The sequence below is a fragment of the Balaenoptera ricei genome, chromosome 18, assembly GCF_028023285.1.
Source record: "Balaenoptera ricei isolate mBalRic1 chromosome 18, mBalRic1.hap2, whole genome shotgun sequence".
NCBI lineage: Eukaryota > Metazoa > Chordata > Mammalia > Artiodactyla > Balaenopteridae > Balaenoptera > Balaenoptera ricei.
The window spans coordinates 50,830,077-50,853,492 of NC_082656.1; the positions used below are offsets into that span (position 1 = coordinate 50,830,077).

General features: G+C 39.9%; 1 protein-coding gene across 1 annotated transcript; it reads left to right on the top strand.

The window, feature by feature from the left end:
- The first annotated feature begins 250 nt into the window (after window positions 1–250).
- KLF5 (KLF transcription factor 5) lies at window positions 251–17,972 on the top strand. The gene is made up of 4 exons (XM_059903096.1): window positions 251–820; window positions 3,220–4,093; window positions 5,084–5,143; window positions 16,137–17,972. Exons 1-4 carry the CDS (start codon window positions 569–571, stop codon window positions 16,313–16,315), a joined length of 1,365 nt encoding a protein of 454 aa, XP_059759079.1. The 5' UTR covers window positions 251–568; the 3' UTR covers window positions 16,316–17,972.
- Window positions 17,973–23,416: the final 5,444 nt, after the last annotated feature.

Sequence of the window (23,416 nt, forward strand, 5' to 3'; positions counted from 1 at the left end):
TCAGAGAAGTTGTGTACAAACTGCGCGGCCGCCCTGCGCGCGAAGCTCGTGGCCCGAGAGGGGTGCGGTCCGCCCGGCGGAGGCGGAGCTCTGGGCAAGCTTCTCCTTTCTCATAGGCTAGTCGCTCCGGCCCGGCCGGCCTCGGGGCCTCGGGATTCGCCGGAGCGCTGCCAGTCTTGCCGGCGGGCCCCGCCCCCCCAGAGTTGGGTAAAATAGAGGCGGGCGTCAAGTGTCAGTAGTCGCGGGGCAGGTACGCACGTTAGCAGCTCGCTCGGGGCACCGGCAGTGGCGGGAGCGGGCTCCGGGGGAGCGAGGGAGCGTGGTGAGGCGGGGCGGGAGAAAGTGGTCGCCCGGAGGACATCGGCGTTCACGCGAGGCGGAGCGGAAGAGTTTGGGTTTTCGTGCGCGCCTTCAAAAACCGCGCCTGCTGTGAGCTGAGGGGTCCGCCCGGAGCCTCCCCTCCTCCGCCCGCCGCCCCGCGCCGAGCTCGCCGGCCCGAGCCAGCGTGGGCGACGTGGGAAGCTCGCTCAACCCGCACCCCGCGCCCGGAGTCGACCCCCGAGTTCCCATGGCTACGCGGGTGCTGACCATGAGCGCCCGCCTGGGACCCATGCCCCAGCCGCCGGCCCCGCAGGACGAGCCCGTGTTCGCTCAGCTCAAGCCCGTGCTGGGCGCCGCGAACCCGGCCCGCGACGCGGCGCTCTTCCCCGGCGACGAGCTGAAGCATTCGCATCACCACCCGCAGGCGCAGCCCGCGCCGCCGCAGCCGGCGCCGCCGCCCGCCGCCGGCCCGAGACTGCCAGCCGAGGAGCTGGTCCAGGTAGGAAGAGCTGCTCCCCTCCCTCCGCCTCCCTCCCGGGACTCGGGCGTGTCCCGCCGCTGCGACGCGCGGGCGACAGGGGCCGCTCCAGGCTGGGGCGCGCGTCGGGGCTCACCGTGGCCCGGGTCTGGGGGGGCAGCCCCGCCCTGCCCTCCTGGCCGGGCACTCGCTTTTCGCCGGGAGAAGGTGGGGGGACCTGAAGGGGAGAGTCCAAGGGGAATCTGCCCTGGCAGCTCTGTCCGGGAAAGATTAAGGAGGGAACTGGTGCTCACGTGCACCTTAGTTGTTTTTCTTCCACTCGGGGGATGAAACCTCGTACCTCACGCTCTACTTCGCTTCGATTCCGCGTGTTCTCTTAATCCCGCCTCCTGCCGCTGCCCCGGCCTTGGACTCCCCCCCCCCCACCCTCGTCCCACGCCGTCCCGGGTTCAGTGGAAACGCAAATCGGGGTGCTGGAGGCAGGCCTCTCGGGGTGCTAGTTTCATATCCCTTGGTGCAGCCTGCTTTAGACGCTATCGTAGGGCTGCCTTTGGGAAGCGGGAGTTGGAAAAGCTAAGGTGGTGTTGGAGCGCTTATTTTTCCTTAAAAAGAAAGACAAAGAAAGACCGGGGGGTGTTGGTTTCTTCATGTGCGCGTAAATTTCCTCCTGGAGCCTCGATGAAAGCTGGCAGTTGGCTTTTACACTTGCCCGGCAGCCGAATTAGAGCAACCGCCTGTTTCTTTCGCCCACGCAGGGAGTCATATAGCCCAGAAAAAACTTCCCGGGACTTTTAGCCTGTCCCAAGGAAAAAAAAAAAAAAAAAATTGGAAACATACCCACATGCAAACAGCTGGAAGAGCTAAAATCAGAAACCACTAACCACCATGGGAGCGAAGTGCACGAAAGGGTTTAGTTCGGTTTATTTCAAGACGCCTCATTTAATAGCCCCTTGGTACACGGTGTATTTGCTACCCAGCTCCTGCTCCGGGGGGTCTGCGAGTGTCGCGCTGCTGTGAAAGGGCAGTGGCATTTGTCAGAGAAATGACTCACAAGACCAGAGCGTTAATTTTTATTTTTAAATCGTGTCTATGCGGGAAACACGGTCTATATCCACACCGAATGATTCGGGGTCTGATTTGAAACACTTGAAATTAAGTAGTAGCAAAAAATGACTGTATTATTCACTGGTTAGGATGCCGCGGTTGATCGTTCTATGAGCATCTAGTTTGGGGTGTTTTGTGTGTGTTTGTGTCTTTTTTCTGTTGAAATTTCCTTTCAGTGTAAAAAATTGTAGAAGTTTATGTTATACCAGGAAAGACGACAGCTGTAAAAGACGGAGGAGACCAGTTACAAGCTGGGTTGTGTCCTAAAAAAAAAAAAAAAAAAAAAAAAATGACCATTTTAAAATGATTTGGTTATTTGTCAGTTTGCTGCTTAGAAGACACAAGAGAATAAGGATGACTGAGCTTTTTACAGAGTGAGGGGGAATGTAGCATTGGCCCACTGAGGAGCACACGATAAATCTTTGGCTGATGACTGACTGCGCTGGCGACAGGCAGCCTCTCCCCACCCACGGGCCCCTTAGCACCACTCCACCAAGGGAATGGTTTTTTCCCCTAGGTAATTAAAGATCTGTTTTAGATAGGGATATGAATAGGAACATTTCATTATCATATTAACCAATTACAGAATCTGCCGATTAAAATCAACATTTAGATCAAATGGTGAAGGGTGAAGTTGGTTTGTTCTTTCAGTGGATACTATGTTTTGCTCAAGACATTGTATTTCAGTTTCCACTGGACTATAAAATGGAAAAGGCACTGAAATAGCCAAGGAATATGTTTTATATTAAATATTTTAGCAATATCTACCCAAGCAAAAAAAAAAAAAAAAAAAAAAAAGAGAGAGAGAGAAACTTTGCAATATTATGGTTGAGGTTTGCTGGGTTTTTTTTTTTCTTTCTGTTTTAAACACTGAATTTACCTGTATGACATGAACAGAATCAAGGTAGTCTGGCCATATTACAATACTGTATTTCAGTTGCAAACTTAAATGTAATGGGGCAGGGAACCCTGCTTGTACGTGAGTGATGATAAAGTATACTTTATTATTGCATCAGAAAGGAATATGTTTTCTGTTTGCTTCCTTTTTCTTCTTGGTTTGTCTCTTTCACTTTTTATCTGGGGTTGATTGGGGGCTATTTTACCAAATACTTGGTAAACACAGTTTCGTAAGTTTTTGGTGAACCATTTTGTTACACAATTGACAAATAAACCTGATATGTTTATAAGCAACACTTAGGAGTTTGCCTTAGTACTTTTCATAAGGATTGTTGGGGGAATTTTTAGTAAGCACAGTTTGTCCTTCCTGAGATGATGAATTGGGTGGATTATACATGTTTGTATCTCTTCTTTTTTAGACAAGATGTGAAATGGAGAAGTATCTGACACCTCAGCTTCCTCCAGTTTCTATAATTCCAGAGCATAAAAAGTATAGACGAGACAGTGCCTCAGTCGTAGACCAGTTCTTCACTGACAGTGAAGGGTTACCTTACAGTATCAACATGAATGTCTTCCTCCCCGACATCACTCACCTGAGAACTGGCCTCTACAAATCCCAGAGACCTTGCGTAACACACATCAAGACAGAACCTGTTACCATTTTCAGCCACCAGAGTGAAACGACAGCCCCTCCTCCGGCCCCGACCCAGGCCCTCCCTGAGTTCACCAGTATATTCAGCTCCCACCAGACCGCAGCTCCAGAGGTGAACAATATTTTCATCAAACAAGAACTTCCTACACCAGACCTTCATCTTTCTGTCCCTCCCCAGCAGGGCCACCTGTACCAGCTCCTGAATACACCGGATCTAGATATGCCCAGTTCTACAAACCAGACAGCAGTGATGGACACTCTTAACGTTTCAGTGTCGGCCGCCATGGCGGGTCTTAACACTCACACCTCTGCCGTCCCGCAGACTGCCATGAAGCAATTCCAGAGCATGCCCCCTTGCACATACCCCATGCCAAGTCAGTTTCTTTCCCAGCAGGCCACTTACTTCCCCCCATCACCACCAAGCTCAGAGCCTGGAAGTCCAGATAGACAAGCAGAGATGCTCCAGAATTTAACCCCACCTCCATCCTATGCTGCTACAATTGCTTCTAAACTGGCAATTCATAATCCAAATTTACCTGCCACCCTGCCAGTTGCTTCGCAAAACATCCAGCCTGTCAGATACAATAGAAGGAGTAACCCCGATTTGGAGAAACGACGCATCCACTACTGCGATTATCCGGGTATGTGATCCCACCTGGTTGAAGCATCGATATGTGTATTTAGTGTGTGTTTGTGTGTGCCTTTTTACACGGGAGAGTAGTGCTTGACGATAAAAAAAAATTCACCTACTCTGTTCTTGTCGCATCACAGTCTCTGTGCCTTACCCAAGTTTGTAACCGTTTAGTTACCTAGTGTTTATGTGATGTGTTAAAAAGTCTGGAATATTTGGATAAAAAAGGTTACTTTGGACTTTTTTCTCTTTAATATTATATACCTTAAGAGTCTTGCTACGTTTTCTTTGTTTACTTTAGCAATCTAAATTGGAGTTCTTAATTCTACATTAAGTACCCTTAAAAGGGATTACTTAAGTAAGGTAGGGGAAAATAAGGGGTGGGAATGAAGAGTCGGTTTCTACAAGACAGAACTGTCTACAGAATAGATTTCAAGGTTGGTTCTGATAGCATGTGAACATATGCTCATTCTTGAATGAGATACATGGCCCAAAATATAAATTGATGACGGTTATGAATAAATCTGCAAGTTGCTGGCATAAGCTAGTTTATGATTAATACAGGGTATAATTTATTATACATGATATGGCATGACATACTAAATGAAAAAACAAGAAATGTGGGAGTACAGAAAATTGCAGTCATCTTGGATAATGGTTTAACAATGTCAGCTCTAGAGCCATTAAAATTTTTTAAATCACTGAAGTATGTGTTACTAGTATAAAGCACCTACTGGTATAAACACAAATTTCCCATTTGTAGCTTGGCTTGATTGCCTGCTCTCTTTCTGGTAAAGTGATACATAAAGCAAATCACGTTATACCTTTAATCAGGTAGTAGGGGAGTATGCTTTAAGACATCTCTTAAAATTGAAGTTTCAAATACCTCCTTGCGTGAGAGATTTCTTCTTTAAAGCCAGATTTTAAACACTGAATCATCAAATGTAAAGATTGCAAAAGGATCTCCAGAATGACACGCTGTTCTTCTCCTTTATTTTAGGCTGCACAAAAGTTTATACAAAATCTTCTCATTTAAAAGCTCATCTGAGGACTCATACTGGTATGTTAATTTTCTTGTTAATTCTGTGAGTTGTGTAAACAGTATTAAGTGGTATTCACCCTTTAAAAGCCAACATGGTTTGATCTCTTCTTTCTTCCGTCAACTTTTATTTTGTAATGGCCTACCTTTTCAGCACTGGCTTGGCTCAAAATTCAGTTCAGTGAAAAAGTTTGGTTCCAGGAAGGCTGACGTTCCCTCACTAAGGCCTTGCCCTGTCACCTCACATAGAATTAATTGCTCGCAAACATAAACAACGATGTTTACTAATGGATTTTAAAACTTTAATGGCACTGCTATTCCCATCTTGAAGGAAAAAATGTAACTCATTTTCTCCCTCCGCAGCAAATCAGTTGGCTTCTATAAAACTATATCAAACACTAAAACCTTTTCTATTTAGCATGTAAAGCATAACTGCTGAATACATTATCTTTAGTTTCACCTTAACCTAGAATATCTGCGTTTAGCATGTTTTCCGTGCTTGGTGAAAGGTAGGGTCGAAATTGCAGGGTATTAAAATCAGGCAAAACTGGGGTCGTGGTTTAAAAGTTACTCTACATCCTACCCCAGCCCGTATTTTATACATCGGAGAGACTTTATCCTTATTCTAGCTTATATCTCATCTGTGTTTAACATGTTTAGCCCCTATAATTTTATGAATACATATCTTGTCAGATCTATACAGTCATTTTAAAATGCTTTTTCATTTTAAAACTTTACATCAGAACTCATTTGAGGACGAAACCAGGTGGCAAGCTGTAAAAGCCTCCCAAGTACCCAAAGTATTTGCAAATATATAGGTGGTTACTGTGATTTTCTTAAAAGGATAGCCCTAAAGGGAGGAACTTATACAAAGTGATGGTGTTTGTTTTTTTTTTTCTCTCAGTAAATGCAGCTTTAATCTAAAGTTCAGAGAATAAGTTTGCTAATAAAAGCAATGACCTAGCAAAATGTTTTATTCCATCATTGCTATGGAAACCAAAGTATTCAACAGTTCCTTTGAATGGGTTGTTGGATTAGTGTGAGGACTTGAATCTCCCCAGGCTAGATGTTACTATGGAAATTGAGTTTTGATAAATGAAACAGTTATCTCTTAACTGCTGCATTAAAAAGTAAAAGCCTTTGAACAAAGGTCAGTGCTGAGATAGAGCTCTAAGAGGAATATGGCTGCAGACATTTTGTGTGCACTTAGGAAGTATTGCTGGATATCCCAGTGATAAACACTACTTCTTCAAATCTAAATAGTGTTGGTGTCAATGTGGTAGATTCCAGGACTTTCTGAGAAATTGCTTTTAAAGAAAAGACATCTCATGTATTTATCAGTGAAACCAATGGGTTAATTCGGCCCAAAGTTTTTAGATAGAGACAAATTGATTATGTAAAAGGAAAGATCCTACCTCAGCAGCCCAAAGTAGAAGTTATATTTATAGTTAACAGCCGTTAGGCATATAAACTCAATCTGAAGTTTTCAGAATACATATGACAAGGCCATGAAAACATTCCCTATAGAAATACTAAACTATCCCTTATGTGTTATATATTAAGGAAACATTGAAAATGGGTTTTTACTTGAATTTTGATTAAGGAGAAGAGGAAATAACTTCGAAACTTTTGAACGATTTTTTTTTTTCCTTTGAAAGTCCTTGAAACAGGAGATAGAAAGGAGGGAACACGTTTCTCCTGAGGTTAAAGTCTCCTAATAAAAGAGGAGGGCGATACTATATAGCGATGTAATCAACTGCTTATTGCAGGGATGTAGTCAGAGCATATCTAAATGGCCTTGCAACCCCTGTCAGGGTTTAGTGCTCTGAATGCTTATACCTAGGATTCTGGAACTTGACCTGCTGGCAGAGAAATTTAATAGTGGGTTGTCTTAACAATGCTCGTACGTAAAAAAACAAAAAACAACTGAAAAGAAGACGTAGGTCTAGTTTGGGTCCCACGCATCGACTTTTTCACCAGATCATAAATGTGTGGCCATCGACATCTGATGAGTGAGACCCTGTAATCCAGTTTAATAAAGTTTTGTTTGATAGCCTTTCAGATGCCTTGGGGAGGGTTTGTAGCAGACTTGTTCATCTGGCTAAACCCGTTCTTGGGTAATCATAGAGCATTGAGGTTGTTTTCTCCTCATTTCTAGTTTCTAGACAATGCCTTTGAAAATTACCTGTGCTCTCTCATTGCGTCCTCCCCACCCTGCCTGTTGTTTTTTAATGAATGTCTCTGAAGCCAGCAAAATCTTTTTTTTTCTTCTTCTTCCTTTAAAGGCCCAGGTACTTCTAAGTAACTGCTCTCATGTGATAGATTTTTGTTTCCTTTCTGTCTCCCGCCCACCCCCTGCCCACCTCCCCTGACAATCTGTTAGGGGACTTTAAAAACAATTTATATGGGAAGGTCGATCTTGTTTTTGATTTCAAAAATAAAAAATAACTTTTTAAACGATTTCCATTTTGCAGGCAGAATGTGAAGGACCCTAGGATTTCTTTGGAATATAATTGTGATTGCTTTAAAATGTCAAGTTACCTTATGTTTTAAAAATGATTTAAGCAATTAAAACAGCCTATGCCTGAGTTCTATTTAATTGCATATTCTGGATTTTTAGATAGCAAATGCTTCTTGACTTACAAATTGAACATAAGGAAATAGTCCTTCCAAAACAAGACCTTTTTAAAAAAATTTGGGATGAAAGAGTAGAAAATAATCAGTTTCTTGAACCAGAAGTCTCATAGCATTCAAGTTTTTCTAAGTTTATACACTTTGATTTCTTTATTCAGAAAGAATATGCAGATAATAAAAAGTTCTATCTTTATATGGGTAGACAAAATACCTGAAACGGATGTTTCCTCTATTCTAGGAAAAAAACTATTTCACTTAAAAACATGCTACGTCTTTGTATACATGTGGTACCATACTTATAAGCCTATAGGGGTACCCTTAAACGTGTGTAGGGGTGTTTGTGTGTTATTTGTAGTGTGTGTATATACGTGTCATGCCTCTGGTTAGAAATAATTATGGCTGCTTCTAGGCGACAGTGTCAAGAAGTGTATATTTCCTAATAAAATTATTTGCGCTTTTAACAGCATTTAAATTCAAACATTCTACTGAAATTTGTGTAAGCCTCATGACGTGTACAAGGGGCTTTACCACTGCCATCATTTGAAAGCTGCTTCCAAGCACCTTTTTCAAAAAGAGATTCACATACCATTCTGCCCTTACAAATCAAGGTGACTGTTAAACTGATTCATAAATCAAAAAGAATATTCTACTGCAACCAGCAGTATAGTTGTTTCTGCTCATACATCTTACTGTCTTTAATTTCATAGTGAAGATTTTAAAAACTTCTGAGCACAGGCTTGGGGCCAAAATATAGGAAAAAGTTAAGACTATATATAACAAAGAAAAATTTGCAAGAAACTGAAAAAATTTCTCATCATCTGATACTGGTTTCTTGGTATGCCTAAGAAGTACCATAAGTTAAAATGCTGCTTTTACATTGAGTGTGGCAATTTCTTTGAAAATTGTGTTTACACATTAGTAAAAAGTACTTACTTTCCAAAGAAAGAGTTCTGAAAAAGTAAATAGTGAACTCTGAATACAAATGTTTGAAATCTGAGTAGTTTTAGTCTCATGTATGGCTGTGCACTTAACCCTAGAGTATATACTAAAGCAGTTGGGAAAAGAGGGTATGGTAACATTTTAAGGTCATTGGTCAGCTGCCTGCAGCAGGGCAGAAAATGAGCATTTGTGCAGAGTCTGAGCAGCGCACGCTCTGGGCTCCGGTATCCCTTAGACCCGGACTCTGCACGGGCTGCTACGTGTGGACTAAGTGATCCCAGAACGCCTTGCCCCGGGTTGACGAGAAAAGGACCATTGGAAACACCCCACAAGAGAAAATGGAAGCATAAATAACAACACAAAATGGACTGTGGGTGAAGCACTGTCCTGTTAGAATCTCACAGTGAGCTGTGTTTGGGATTCCTTGTTTAAGAAAGAATTTCACAGTAAGCCTTGGAAAGATTTTGAGCCCAAGCCTACTTGTAAAGGGACTAAATTCCTTCGTTCTGCCTTACTTGCTCTGTAGAACACTTTCTTTTCTAATGACATTTATATTAAGATGTTACCATGTATACTCTAAAATACAGAATCTCTGCTAGAGGTTTATTGCTAAGCATTGATTTTAGTTTCAGTTTGGGTACTAAAAAATCCTTAGGTATAAATTCCTGTCTAGTTCCTTGCTCTACACTTATTATCCATGAAATATATTAGATATGGATTTTTATTTTAAAATACTGACCATGTTGATAATAAAGGTATTTTGATTTGTAGCACTTCCCCACAAATAGAAAACATTCATAATGTTCTGAGCATGAGTTGACTCCTTTTGTGGAACTGTGGGAAGTGGTAAAACACTTGAAAAATATAGGAAGGACTTCATTTCCTTAGAAAATGATTTAGAGCTGAAATCAGCATATGATTGTATATACGGCCTTAGTGGAGATCATGCAGTTTGGATCTAGAGATCAATATTGGTTAAATGTGTAACCTGTGTTATTGGTAAAGGTGAAGAAGTTTTGCAGGATGAAATTATTTAGTACTCAGTGATTTTTTTGAGTCTGTATTTGAAAACTATGCAGGAAAAAGTATCACATTTAGCCTGTGTTATATGTTACTAGTTAAACATTCTTAAATTATTTTTGTTGGCAGCTTTGAAATTTATTTTCTATATTGACAATTTCAAGTTAATGTAAAAAAAAAAAAAAATAGTGGCTTAAAGAGATTCTCTGGTTCAGACCCCTGGAAAGGTATTTATGAGCGTGAAAGCTTAGAAACAATTTCTTTTTAATGACTCACTGGGAAGATTAAACTTTGCTTCTGGGACTTGTTCTTTCATCCGAAAAACATTTACATAGGAAATTGATTAAACATTGTTTTGAGATGATAAAGCTTATGGAAGGTTAAGAAGTATAATTTGATTAAGTAAACGTTTTTGACTGATCTTGTGGAAGATCCAAAGAGAATCTCTTCTTCCTTTTGTTTTTATAAATTAGTGGGAGAAGGTGGTTCATAGATGGATTAAATAGAATTGCTGAAGTTGAGACAGAAACAGTTAGCTGTGAAGGTAGTGAGAATGTAGTTTTTTTAAAAGTAATGGTTTAATCACCAAAGGTTTTTACTTTGGCAGCTGTTTTTAGTTTTATAGAATGTAGTAGTTGCTGACTTGATGACCTACATCTTTCCAGGTGAAAGATTAGAAACAAAGTAATGTCCTACTTCAGTAAGTGTCTCTGTAGCAGCATTCCTATTCTGTCAGCCTGTATTATTTATATTCAAGGATCTTTAACAACTCTGATTAAGGGTGAGTTACTGTTTTAGAAGTGCACCATAGGTAGCGTTCATTTAAAAACATCGGGGCGAAAGAAAATACTTTTGACTACTTTATAAATATAAACCTTTAAGAGTTGGGAAGAATCTGCAGGTCAAGGTAACCACGTTATGTGCAAATCAAAGGAAAGGATATCTAGTACTCATTCAGTGCTAGAAAAATGAAAACATAGAATTTTTCTATTTTCGTTAAAAAGGAGAAGGTAAAGTATTTCACCAAGACTTTGCTTTTTTAAAAAAAAATTCGGTTTGGGCTCTTATTACAAGAAGGTGAATCTGAATGTTGTCTTTTTGTCAGGAGACTCATGAATTGGTATTTCATTAACACTATCGATGACAGAGGTTGTTTTTGTCCAGAACCCTTAGGAGAAGTAGCAGAGAGGAGCTTAGGTGCCTAGAGATTGGTCCTGCTGGGGTAGAGATATCCTGTCACCCAGGATATCACGCCCACCCCTGTCCCCTTCAGGTGTGGCAGTTCCCTGGCTGCCTTTGGCCAGCACTAGGGGCTCCACAACTGCTTGGTTTTCATCAAATCCAGTCCAATTCTGGAAAAGAAAGCTCGTTTACATAGTTGATTTATCCTTGGACAACTTCGGGATGGATAATCAACTGATTCTGAACAAGTGTTTCTGAAGAGGCTAAAAGTACGGCTCTCGCCTAAATGTACCTTTAGTCAGATTACACTCAGTGGCCCTCAGCAAAACAGGAGCAGGCAAAGCCCTGCTGCAGGTGGGGTCGTGGAAAAAAAGACACAGTATGGTGGTCTCACACTAGATGCTTTCCTGTCTCTTACGCCTTCCCTCCTTTTTGTGAATGAAAATTCCCAAGTCCGTCAGCCTTGGGCCGAACGTGATTAACCAAAGGTGCATGGGGAGAAGTGAGGCAATAGAAGACAGTCTCTGCCTTTGAGGGACTTTCACGGCTAGTTAAGGAGGCAAAAATACAGCTATTTGAAGCCTTCATTCAGCAATATCTGTGCCAGTGTAAATCAGTCATTTAAATCACATTGAAGTGATGATGGGGATATAGAGAAGTGGAATGATTTCTCTTAGACTGTTCAGAGGTTTTCTAGAAGGAATCAGGTGAGTCCGATTTTAAAGATAAACACACAGGGAGAAAGAAGGGAATTTCTTAATATATCCTTTTAATTAGCCTCCTTAAAGTGAGTACATTATTGACAGGGATACTATATCTAGTAAACATTAGGTGCGTTTTGCAAATACTGGTAATACAGATCTTTGAAATGAACTGCCTACCCTTCTGTTGCCAGGTGTAGGAGATGTTCTGCAATGACCTTTAATAAAAAGATTTTTAATGGAAAATTACTGACATAGATATATACAAATATGAATTAATGAGCCCAAATCGTCTTGCTTTATCTGTTTTTTAAGATACCCAACATTTCCCTATGAGTTTCTTTAATCTTGGGATTAAAGCTTCTTTTTTTTTTTATCCTTTTATTAGAATGTATACTGTTTCAGCTCTAAATTCCTTAAGTCACTAATGGTGGGAAAAGATCTAATTATTCTTGAATTGCATGAAAATATTTTCCTCCTGAAATAAGAGCTCATTTTGAGCATCAAGGACTCAAGTTCTAAGAATTAAGCTTAAGTATTGACTATTGAAATAATTTTATTCCACTTTAACAGTCAGAATAGAATATGGATGTTAAGCTCTTTGAGGCCAGAGACCAAGTCTTATTTGTTGTGTTTTGCAAGTCGCTTGGTACAGGTTGCACTCATCAGTACAGGTTATACTCTCCTTTACTAAACATTGACTTTAATTTTGATGATTTGGGGCCTCTATCAAATATAATTGATTGGATTTATTTTTTAGCCATCAGGAAGGAAACCAGGTACACAAATTTGCTGTAACAAAAAAGTTACCTAAAATAACTATTGTAAGATAAATATTGCCATCTGTGATATTTTTCTTTTGTTAGAAGAATCTGTGTAGAACATTCTAGGGAAAGGCCTTGGTGTGAGTCTTTTGAATATGTTCAGCAGAGCAGAGAAACTTTTCCCATTCTATTGTGGCAGATTCAAAAGTCATTTCTTAATCTATTCAACAGAAGAAAAAACATCGCTAAAGACTTTTCAAATACTTCACAGACATGTTCTGCTAACCCACTGAAGTTCCTTTAGCCTGGGGTAAAAGAGAGCCATCGTTAGGTGATATTTGGGGATTGTCAGTCCCAGCATAGAACAGCTGTCAGGACTCCACAGGTCCTGAAAAGCAGGTCTCCCCCCCACCGAGGGATGGCTCAGTCAGGGTGTGTCCTGTGCTTCAGACAGTCTGGGATTTCAGGCCTGCTCTCAGTCCGTTAAGCTAGTCATTAACTGACCTTCACAAGTGGCTTCAGAATCTTTAAATAAAGGTGAACAGTATCCTTGTGTTCCTTAAATCATTCATATATAGAGCGTGTATCGGTGTTTGCTAATGGAGGATGTAAGCAGGACATTGAGGAAAAGTGGCAGGCCAGGCTTCTGAACGTGGAGCTCATCATTTTGCTTCTGACTCCTGGAGGTGTTGTGCTTGTAAATGAAATACAAGTACCTGAGTTGGGAGTATGCGCTCAGTGTCTGTTTCTGCCTGCTCCCTCCTTCTACTGGTAATGTTTTTGCTTAACATTAATTGACTTCATCAGTATGGACCCATATGTATGTTTAACTTAATTTTTTAAAAGATCAGGGATTTCTAGTAAAATAGTCCTAGTAATTTTAAAAGAGAATGAGAAAGTACATACTTTATTTGAGATAATTGAAGCTTGTTTTACATGCTGTACAGATTTGTCACTTTTTTTTTTCTTTTTGCCTTTGGAAAGTTTCACATTAACAGCATGAGAACTTAAAAATACAGTTGATGTTGAAAGAGCTTAACTAAATATTTTAAATTGGTGGTATTGGAAAGAGATTCTGTAAAAATCCAATTAAACTTTTGAAAGCTCTATCTTGTTGAAATAACTTAAAGGAAGTTAGTTTGGTTTCCCAGAAGTACTATGCATAGTGTTTCTGGCTGAGGAAGAAAGGCCTGCATCTGCTATTTGGCCAGAAATTGGGTACCAGTTTCCTCTACAATGTTTTACTTGAGCCGTGTTGACACTTGAACAAATCCCGTAGAAACTGCCTCAAGTGGGGAATAGTTGTCCTTGCTTTTATGGTAAAGCCCTGGCCCCATAACTAACGTCCAGACAGTGGTAGTATTCTTGGCTGAATAATCTATAGATACATATAAATTGAGAGCAAAACCCCAAATGTTTTAGGAATTTTCATGGCTACCGTTTTTCAACCAATCAGTAAAGTAAACTCTTAAAAATACTGATGCAGTTTATTGCTTCCTAGCCAGTAAAAATAGTGAACAAAAAGAGTCTAGTGTCCCTTGTTTCTTAAATAAACTTTGAAAATTCAGTTCTCTTGCCATTTAATTATTCAATTCAAAAAACTAGAATGACTTCTTTTAAAATTGGGGCACTTTAGGAATTTTTTTCCTTGCCTCAGACATCAGAAATAGCTTTCTCTTCCCATTAAATGACAGTAAAGTATTTAACCAACATGTTTGTTTTTGTGATTTATTTTTCACGAGGAACAAAAACAAACACTTGTGTGCAAAAGGTTAATTTTTTCTGTTTGATTTACATCAACAAGAGTGATAGCTACATTTACAACTGGCATTAAGACGTTTCTATATATTAAACAGATTGCACGTGAATATAAGTGAAAGAAAAGTGGTTTATTTCTTGTTACTCAAAAGGTTTAAGTATATTAGCTTAAATTCTTTGAATTTACTCTGAGGGGGAAAAAAACCACTTCAGGTATTGAGGTGTGCATTTTTTAAAATGGAGCAGTAGGAACCTAAAAGGGACTTAAAAACACAAAAAATATTTGTGTCTTGGCTCAGAGGCAGAGGAGAGGAGAGGGGAAGGGTGGCCAAGGGGTGCACACCACAGGAGTTGAAAGAGAAATCTCCTGGGAAGTAACTGGTACAAAATTCAAAGGGCTGCTCTGGCCCTTCCATCTTTGTCCTTAAATGGGATTTTGTTTAGGAGTCAAGAGTGGTTATCAGGACAGCAAAAATACATTAACCACGAGCTGTGGAAATCTCAGTTGATGTGAACAATGTCTTTTAAAATTTGGACTCAGTTGAGTAATCTTACAACTTCCTGAATATGATCCTGCTAAATCAGGCAGAAAGGTAGTTGGATTTCATTGCGGTACTAAGTAACCAGTGTTCAAAGCACCTCTTCCCTTGCAGAAGAAAACGTTTTTAAGGAATTTAGGAGTTTGGCTATTCAGAGTTTTAAAATGCTATCCCTATAAAACTCAGCAGTAAGCCAGCAGTACTTTAATATGCAAATTGACTTCACAAACTCTCATCTTAAACAAACTCATGGAAAATTATAACAAAATAAAGCAAAAATATAGGAACTACTAGTGAATGCCCAGTGAGAAGTTCTTAGGTTTAGGGATTTATTTAGAGGAATACATGATCTTAATTAAATAGGATTAATTAATTCTAAAACTGGGAGTTACGACTGCCTTATAAATAGCAAGTAGTTTTTTTTCCAAAGGTGACCTTAATTTTATTTGTATATCAAAAATATGCAATGATGCAGGGCAATTGCATGAAGTCAGAAGCTGGTCTGGAGTGAGGGGTAGCAAAGGCCTTTGACAGACCATCCGGGAGTTGGGTGCCACTGTAGGCAGAATCCTTTTGGGCTGCCAATATTGAGTAGTTTTGAAAGATTAGCAACCAGCAAACTTTAGACAACATTAAGAATAGTACAGATTGCAGGGGGTAGGGCAGCGGCTCAGATATCAATTCACTATTTAAGTGAAGAGAGCTGTGAAAGAACAGGAAGATTGAATTAGAGGCTTTTCTATGTTACGCATACAAGCTCCATGAGGTCAGGCATTTTTGTTTTATCCTAAGCATTCAGGACGGTGCCTGGCATATAATATGCATTTGGCACGTCGTTGATGGAATGAATTTTGCTTTTTGGCGCAATGCATTGCAAAGGAAAATTAAATGCATTTATCAGCAAATGTTCCAATTATTATGGCTGTTTCATGAGCCTTCACCAAAGTGAAGTTATCGGTACCAGACTTTCTGATCTGGTTGAGGAATTATTAAATAGCAAATACATAAAGCTTTAGCACCATTCAACTTTCATCTCTTTCTAGCTTTGCTTTGCTTCAGTCTGAAAAACGGGAAGGTGTGTATGTACGTGTACTGGAGTGAATTTCAAAGAGCCAGTGCCCAGTCGTCCATTTTGGAAAGCCATGTGTTCAAGCAAACTGGCTTACGTGCTGGAAGTTTCAGTGTGGCTAATTCAGAAACTTTTAGGACCACTTCGTTGAAGTAAGGGATCTCAGTTGTGGTCCATTAAGTTTCTAGTATTGGTGAACAGAATACTTTTTCTCTCTATAATTAAGTGCTCTTCTGCAAAACAGTGACTCTGCGCTCGATGACGCGAGGGGTTTTTAGTTCGTCAGGGAATTCACACACTTCCCCCCCTCGGAGCATGAGTGTGAGAGAAATGCCTTAGCAGGCAGCGCTGCCTGTGTCCGTGTTGCGAGCTACCCCTTCACCTCCTCCTCTTGGTCCCTTGGCGCAGGTGAGAAGCCGTACAAGTGCACCTGGGAAGGCTGCGACTGGAGGTTCGCGCGCTCGGACGAGCTGACCCGGCACTACCGCAAGCACACGGGGGCCAAGCCCTTCCAGTGCGGCGTGTGCAACCGCAGCTTCTCCCGCTCGGACCACCTGGCCCTGCACATGAAGAGGCACCAGAACTGAGCTGCCGCCGCCGCCGCCCCCCACGTGTCGCCTGCCGCCGCTCCTCTGCCCGCTTGGCAAAACTCTAAACTGCAGACTTAACTGTATAGAGAAAAATGAAAACGAAAACAAAAGACTGGAAATGTATATTTTGTATATTTGAGAAAACAGGGAATACATTGTATTAATACCAAAGTGTTTGGTCCTTTTCAGAATCTGGAATGCTTGCTGTAACCTGGCTTCACCCAGGCAGATGCCAATCATCTCAGACAGGCAGCCTCATCTCAGTGCGGATTGGGGGTGCAGGGTGTGTTTGCAGTGTTCTTCCCAAAGCACCACCGTTTAATGTGACAGTGTTGAGTAAACAAGTCAGTTGGCAGGCACAGGAAGTCGGCCGGATTGTGTGTCAAGATGTTACTTGACATCAGAGGAGTTTCAATACTAGGTAATTCTCTAGAGGTGCGCAGTATACCTGGCAATTCCAAATAGCCATTGAACAAATGTGGGGTTTTTTTGTTTTTTTTTTTTTAAATATGAGTTGCCTATATTTGCTATTCGAAATTTTGTAAATATGCAAATCAGCTTTATAGGTTTATTACACGTTTTCTAAGATTCTTTTGGGGAAAAAAATCATAAATAATTCTTTTGAAAATAACCATGAATACATTGACAGTTAGAACCTGTGGTAAGATACCTTTTAAAACCTTACCAAATTCATTTCTCTAGGGGGAAGAAATAATAATCATTCAAATGAACTTCAAAAGCAGATTTCATGCACTGATTAAAATCAGATTGTTTATTTTAAATATGAGCGACATTTTGTATGAATTCTGAACTCAAGAGCTAAAAGATAGTTAACGATATTCAAAAATTAACCCTCTTACAATAAGCTGAACAGTATCATTTTTTAAAAAGATGGACTTATGTAGTTTTCACATGGCCACGTTGAGTTTATGATGTAGTTTTCATATATGGAAACATGGAATTTATGATGCAGGTTTCATATATTGAGATGTTTGCTCGTGCAGTACAGTTGGTTAAATGCCAGTTTATGTGGACTTTGCATGTAATATACAGTGAGACACAGTAATTTTACCTAAATTACAGTGCAGTTTAGTTAATCTATATTGTTAATACTGACTCAGTGTCTGCCTTTAATTATAAATGACATGTTGAAAACTTTAAGGAAGTAAGTGCTACACATATGCAATATAAAATAGTAATGTGACACCAATGCTGTCAACCAAAGGGCAGAATGAATAAGCAAAATGCCAAAAGCGGTCTTAATTGAAATGAAAATTTAATTTTGTTTTTAAAATATTGTTTATCTTTATTTATTTTGTGGTAATATAGTAAATTTTTTAGAAAATTTTCATAACTTGATAAATTATAGTTTTGTTTGTTAGAAAAGTTGCTCTTAAAAACGTGTAAATAGATGACAAACGGTGTAAATATTTTGTAAGAGGCTTCAAAATGTTTATACGTGGAAACATACCTACAAGAAAAGCATAAGTTGGTTGCTGTTTTGCTTCTTTTTCCCTCTTATTTTTGTATTGTGGTCATTTCCTATGCAAATAATGGAGCAAACAGCTGTATAGTTGTAGAATTTTTTGAGAGAATGAGATGTTTATATATATAAATGACAAATTTTTTTGGAAAATAAAAAGTGCCTAAAAGATTCATGTTGTGCCTTCCTTTTTCCCCTACCATAGCAAAAACAATGAACAAATTCCTTTCTCATAACTATATAAAAGGGTCTATTTTATGTGGGCAGTTAATAAAAAAACAATTCCCACTTTGAACCAGTATCTACTTTTGTTTAAGACAAAAGAGAAGAATTTGTTTTTACAATATCGGAGGTATAAAGGGAGGCATACTTCATGAATGCTTATGTCTTTACACAGACACATAGATTGACTTCACCTTTTCAAGATCATTAGTTGAAGACACTGTGGAGCTCATTTGTATATATCCTCGTTTTGTCAGAGGTAAACAAAACAAGAATTGGGGTTTTAACTTTTTTTTCCTTTTTAAAAGAGAAAAAGAGGGAATTTCCAGGTGGTCCAGTGGTTAGGACTCCGCCCTTCCGCTGCAGGGGCCCAGGTTGGGGCCTGGGTTCGATCCCTGGTTGGGAAACTGAGATCCCGCAAACCGAGCGGCATGGCCAAGAAAACACTGAGATGATTTTAACCACTAACAACAGTACACCTTGGTTTCTAATCTCATGTCCAATAAAAAGAGCCAAGAGTTGCTCGGAGAAATGGCTGATTTCTGGGACTAGGGTAGGAAGCATACCAGGGATACCTGGAGTATCTTAACAGCGTTGGAAAGTAAGCAATTAAAAAAAAATTCCAGGACTTCTCTGGTGGTCCAGTGGGTAAGGCTCTGCGCTCCCAATGCAGGGGGCCTGGGTTTGATCCCTGGTCAGAGAACGAGATCCCCAGTGCCGCAACTAGAGAGTCCGTGTGCCACAACTAAAAGATCCCACATGCTGCAACTAAGACCCGGCACAGCCTAAATAAATGTTAAAAACAAATTCCTACAGTGACGCTGGAATGTCAGAGCAACAATATAAAATAGGATTGGATTATAACCCAAAGTATAAAATACCCGTGAGTCCATGCTAATACAAATGATTGAAAAAATAGGAAAGAGATCTGCAGAAGAATTCCAGTTTTTGTAGATCCTGCAACCTCAGAGGTAGAACATAAGTCCCCGCTAGCTTTAAGTGCAGGTTGCACAAAGTGACTTTATTCCCAAGAGTACAATATGGCCAGGAGGGGAGGGAGGATCCCTTTACACTTAGAGAAGCCTGCCGGACACCCTCAGCAGGTGATCAAGGTCCTGGTCAACAGCATAAGTCATGTTCATAGTATATACTCTTGGTTTGATGTTATGAAAATGGAACTTTGCCTCTGTGGTCTTCCTCCTAAAAACACATAAGCCCAGTCGAATCGTGAGAAAGACATTGGACATCCCAATTGAGGGACATATTATACAAAATATCCAACCAGTAAAAACTCCAGGTCATGAAAAACAAGAAAAATGTGAGAAGCTGTCACAGCCAAGAGAAGCCTAAGGAGACATGACCAAATGTAAAGTAAACGAAATGGGATTCTGGAACAGAGAAAGGACGTTAGGGGAAAACTGAGGCAATCCGAATAAAGTATGGAATAGAGGAAACTGGGGGTGGGGTATACGGGAACTGTGTATTATCTTTGTAGTAGTTTGATAAATCTAAAGCTTCTAAATCTAAAGTTTAGAGCATCTTTATTCCTGTCCTGCTGCTAGCAATTATACTCCAATAAAGATGTAAAAATAAATAAATAAATAAAGTTTAGAGCAGAAGTTAGAGTGAAAGTTTAAAGTTTAGAGTGAAGGAAAAGAATCAGTATCACTATTATATATTTTCAATAAGTGGGAAAATCCCTGATGAGAAAATAAAGTGAAATTGCGGTTACATAATTTGGCATCCTAAGTTTATTCAGCCTCTCTCATTATTGGACCCCTCATTCTTCCCTGTCATTCAAGTAACAGCTAGCTCAAGAATACCACACATTCATTCCCTAGCCAGAACCTCATTTTTTCATGGGTGAAAAACACAATTTCTTTGGCTTAAATTTATTTCTAGACATTGAGATAGAAAGTGAGGCTACCAGGTTTCTGAAGCAAAGACAACTCTATGTCTAATGACAAATCAGACATGGGCCAGTATTCCGCTGATAATTGTAAGAATTAAGTTTTCTTGTGCGTAGAAACCTTCACTCTTGCTTTGGTTCCCGGCACTTAATTGTATACAGCTCCCTAACACTTCAATGCCGTTTTACTCCAGATTACAGTGCACAGCTGTTTCTAGTCTCTCTCCCTTTCTTTATTCTCCTTTTCTCCCTTGTGTAGGCTGCTCTTTCTCCTCTCTTGCCAGCTACCTGTTCGCATCCTTGTCGGCCACAGCTCAGTTCAGATCCTCAGTGGAACTTCTTTTGCATTTGGAGACATCATGACACTTCAGCATTTGAATATTTTCCAACTTCTGTCATATATGTTTTTCCTCCTCAGATTGTCAGCTCTTTGGAAGAAACACCACTTCTCAGATTGCCTTTGTATTCCTGCTCTTTTTGATTGATAAAGCAGATGTCAAAAATAACTTTACGGTGCTGTGTGAATTGGCTTAAGCCCTGCAGGGGTTGAATCAGTCTGATGTTCACCAAATTTCCTCTTCATGTTGCCCTGTTGATACAGCATTGGTGCTGGATTCTTGATAAGGTGTGTGACTGAAACTGTGATTATAAGGTGAGCAAGCAGATAATACCTTGTGAATTTTCAAACATTGTGAGTGAACTTTCAAAGGGAAAATTATTTTAGACGATTGCGCCTAACACACTTTCAAAGCTGCAAACAATTTATTTACTGATCAATAGCATATCCATTAAATAAATATCTGCATTCAAACATAGTCTGACCAGTCTTTTGGTAAACAAGCTACCCTGTCTAGACAAAAATTGATGACACCAGCTTCCAGTTAGCCAGAAAACAATGATGTGATTTGACGTCAAGTTAGTAATGCTCCGAGTTTTAACTATCTTCAGTTACTTTTTATTCTCCCTTCCACTCCTTGCCCAAGTTATCTTATTTTCTGTTTTGCTTCATTTTGTTGCTTCATTCTTACGTTGCAGCTTGTGTTAAGTGCATGACTTCATGGCATCCAATTAGAGAATCCTTAGATAAGCATGACTTGGCCTGCCTACATAAAAATGTTCTTTAAAATCTAGCTAGATTCCTTTTCCTATCTGCAACTAAGCCCACCAGAGCTCTTTGGATTAACTCATGGGCCATAACATAACAAAACAGGGCTTTATTCCCCATTACTAAATCTGGTCTCTACTTTGAAGTTAACCAAATTCCATCTTTGGTTAGATTCTTTACTGCAGTCTTAAACTAATCAATAGGAGACCACCACCACCCCCTTTTTTTACTCATACCAGAGTTATCAGTGACAAAACCTGGCAATTAATACTTATTTAACAATGACTATTAAGAAAAAAAAAAAGCATAATAAATCACATGAGAGCTATGTGTGATTAGAAGAGTTTGCTGCATGAAAACTCAGAATTTCCCTTTTTCTTTGTAAACCAGCAATCTTTATTTCACCTGTCACTCTCAGTGCTTCCCACCCCCATGAAAGCATTTGGGGATATAGAAATGGTAATATTCTTGAACATGAATGTAAAAGCTTAATGCTATTTGGCAACCAAAGACATTTGAATGATGATATATATATGAAAGGAATTGAATGGAAAACTAAGAAGCTCATACAGACGTCTAGGGAAAAAATGGTAGATTACATGCCTCTAATTTTGCAGCCTCCTAAAGCCCCACTAAAATGAAGAGCCTTTTTCCTTCAAGGCATAAAGCTATGAGGCGAAAAGGAAAACAGAAGTACCAACAAGCTTGTGGGAACCGGGAAAAGCTAGAGAGAAGAAGCAACAAGCTGAGCAGAACTGAAAAAAAGCTAAATCTGAAAGTAGTCGTGGAGAAAACTAGGAACAAACCTAATTCTAATCCCCATGAAAATCCCAAAAGATCTCAGGAATTTGTAGACTCAAGGACTTCAAAAAGTAGAGCCAAAATACAATTGTTAACAGTTTGTCTAAGAAGTTGCTAATTACCTAGTCCACCCCCCCTCCCCCCTCCCCCCTCCCCCGCCAATCCCGCAACCTCCCCCAAGCCGCCACCCACTCCATCATCAACACCATGAACAGGGCATAACAAGCTAGTGCCCTCCGCAGCAGAAGAATGGAGGTTTATCTGCTTATTCTCTGGAGAAGGTAAAGACAGAGGGTCTCTAAATTAGTAGACTACAGGCCCAGTTGTGGGGAGGAGTGCCAAACAGAAAATAGGAGAATTCAATAAATGTGCATGTTGGTTGTTGAACCAGTTCCTCTTCTCTTCTTTATTTGGTTCCCAGAATGCTGGAACCAAGCCTTTATCCTCCAGGCAGGAGGCTGGAAAATTCTTCAGAATGGACCAGCCCAAGAGGAAAGATCTAAATGTACTGAAAATCCCGAGTTCTCCAATAATATGGCCCAGCCAGATCACTCACAGAGAAACCCACAGATGGTTAGCCTCACGCATATACTCAGAGCTTCCAATTGTTGGTCCCTCACTATTAAATATTAATAAACAACCAAGAATTACCAGATAAGATATCTGTGGAAACGATTTAACATGAAAGAGATAAAACAAAGAAGAGCAACCTGGAGAAGAAAAAACTACGTGAGATAGGTCAAATATAAAAACAAAACAAAACTGTTATTAATAGCCTCAGAGATATACAAAAGATACCACAACTATGAAACAAACAGGATGCTTTGAACATGCAGAGCAAAAAATTAAAATTCAAAATATGAGAGCAGAAATGAAAGAATCAAAAGTAAACAGAAAAATGCAAAAAAGATAGAGTTCCAGTCTAAAAGAAGATAAGTAGAGTTCTATCATCTAACAATAAGTCCCAGAAAGAGAGACTAGAAAAACTGGGGGTAGGGAGAGACATTAAGAAAATAATTCAGGAAAATTCCTTAAAATCAAAAGACATGAATTTCAAGAGTAAAAGGCTTTGATGTCCTAACACACCAGTGTGAATAGATATACATCTGTATGAACTTTCAAAGCCTGGGACCAAAAATAAGTTCCTAAAACTTCCTGAGAGAAAATAAGTCATATATAAAGGAAGCTGAAATGCTTCAGACTTTTCATCAGTGACATTGGAATCTAGAAGATAGTGGAGAAATGCCTTTTGAATTCTGAAGTAAAATGATTTTTAATCTAGAATTTTATAACCAGCCATACTATCAGTCAAGTACAAGGGAAGAATAAGATATTTTTTGGACATGCAAGGTCTCAATTATTTTACTCTTTTACCTTGCAGAAAGCTGCTGAAGTCTACACTTCACCAAAATGAGGGAGTAAACAAAGAAAGAGAAAGATATGGAATACTGAAAATTATCTGTGCATGGGACCCTGTGCAGATGAGAAGTGAAGGGGATCCTCTGGATAAGGTGAGAGAACAGGTAACCAGGCGGGACTGGAATCAATTAAAAATCTCTGGAAGATTCTTCTCCAAGA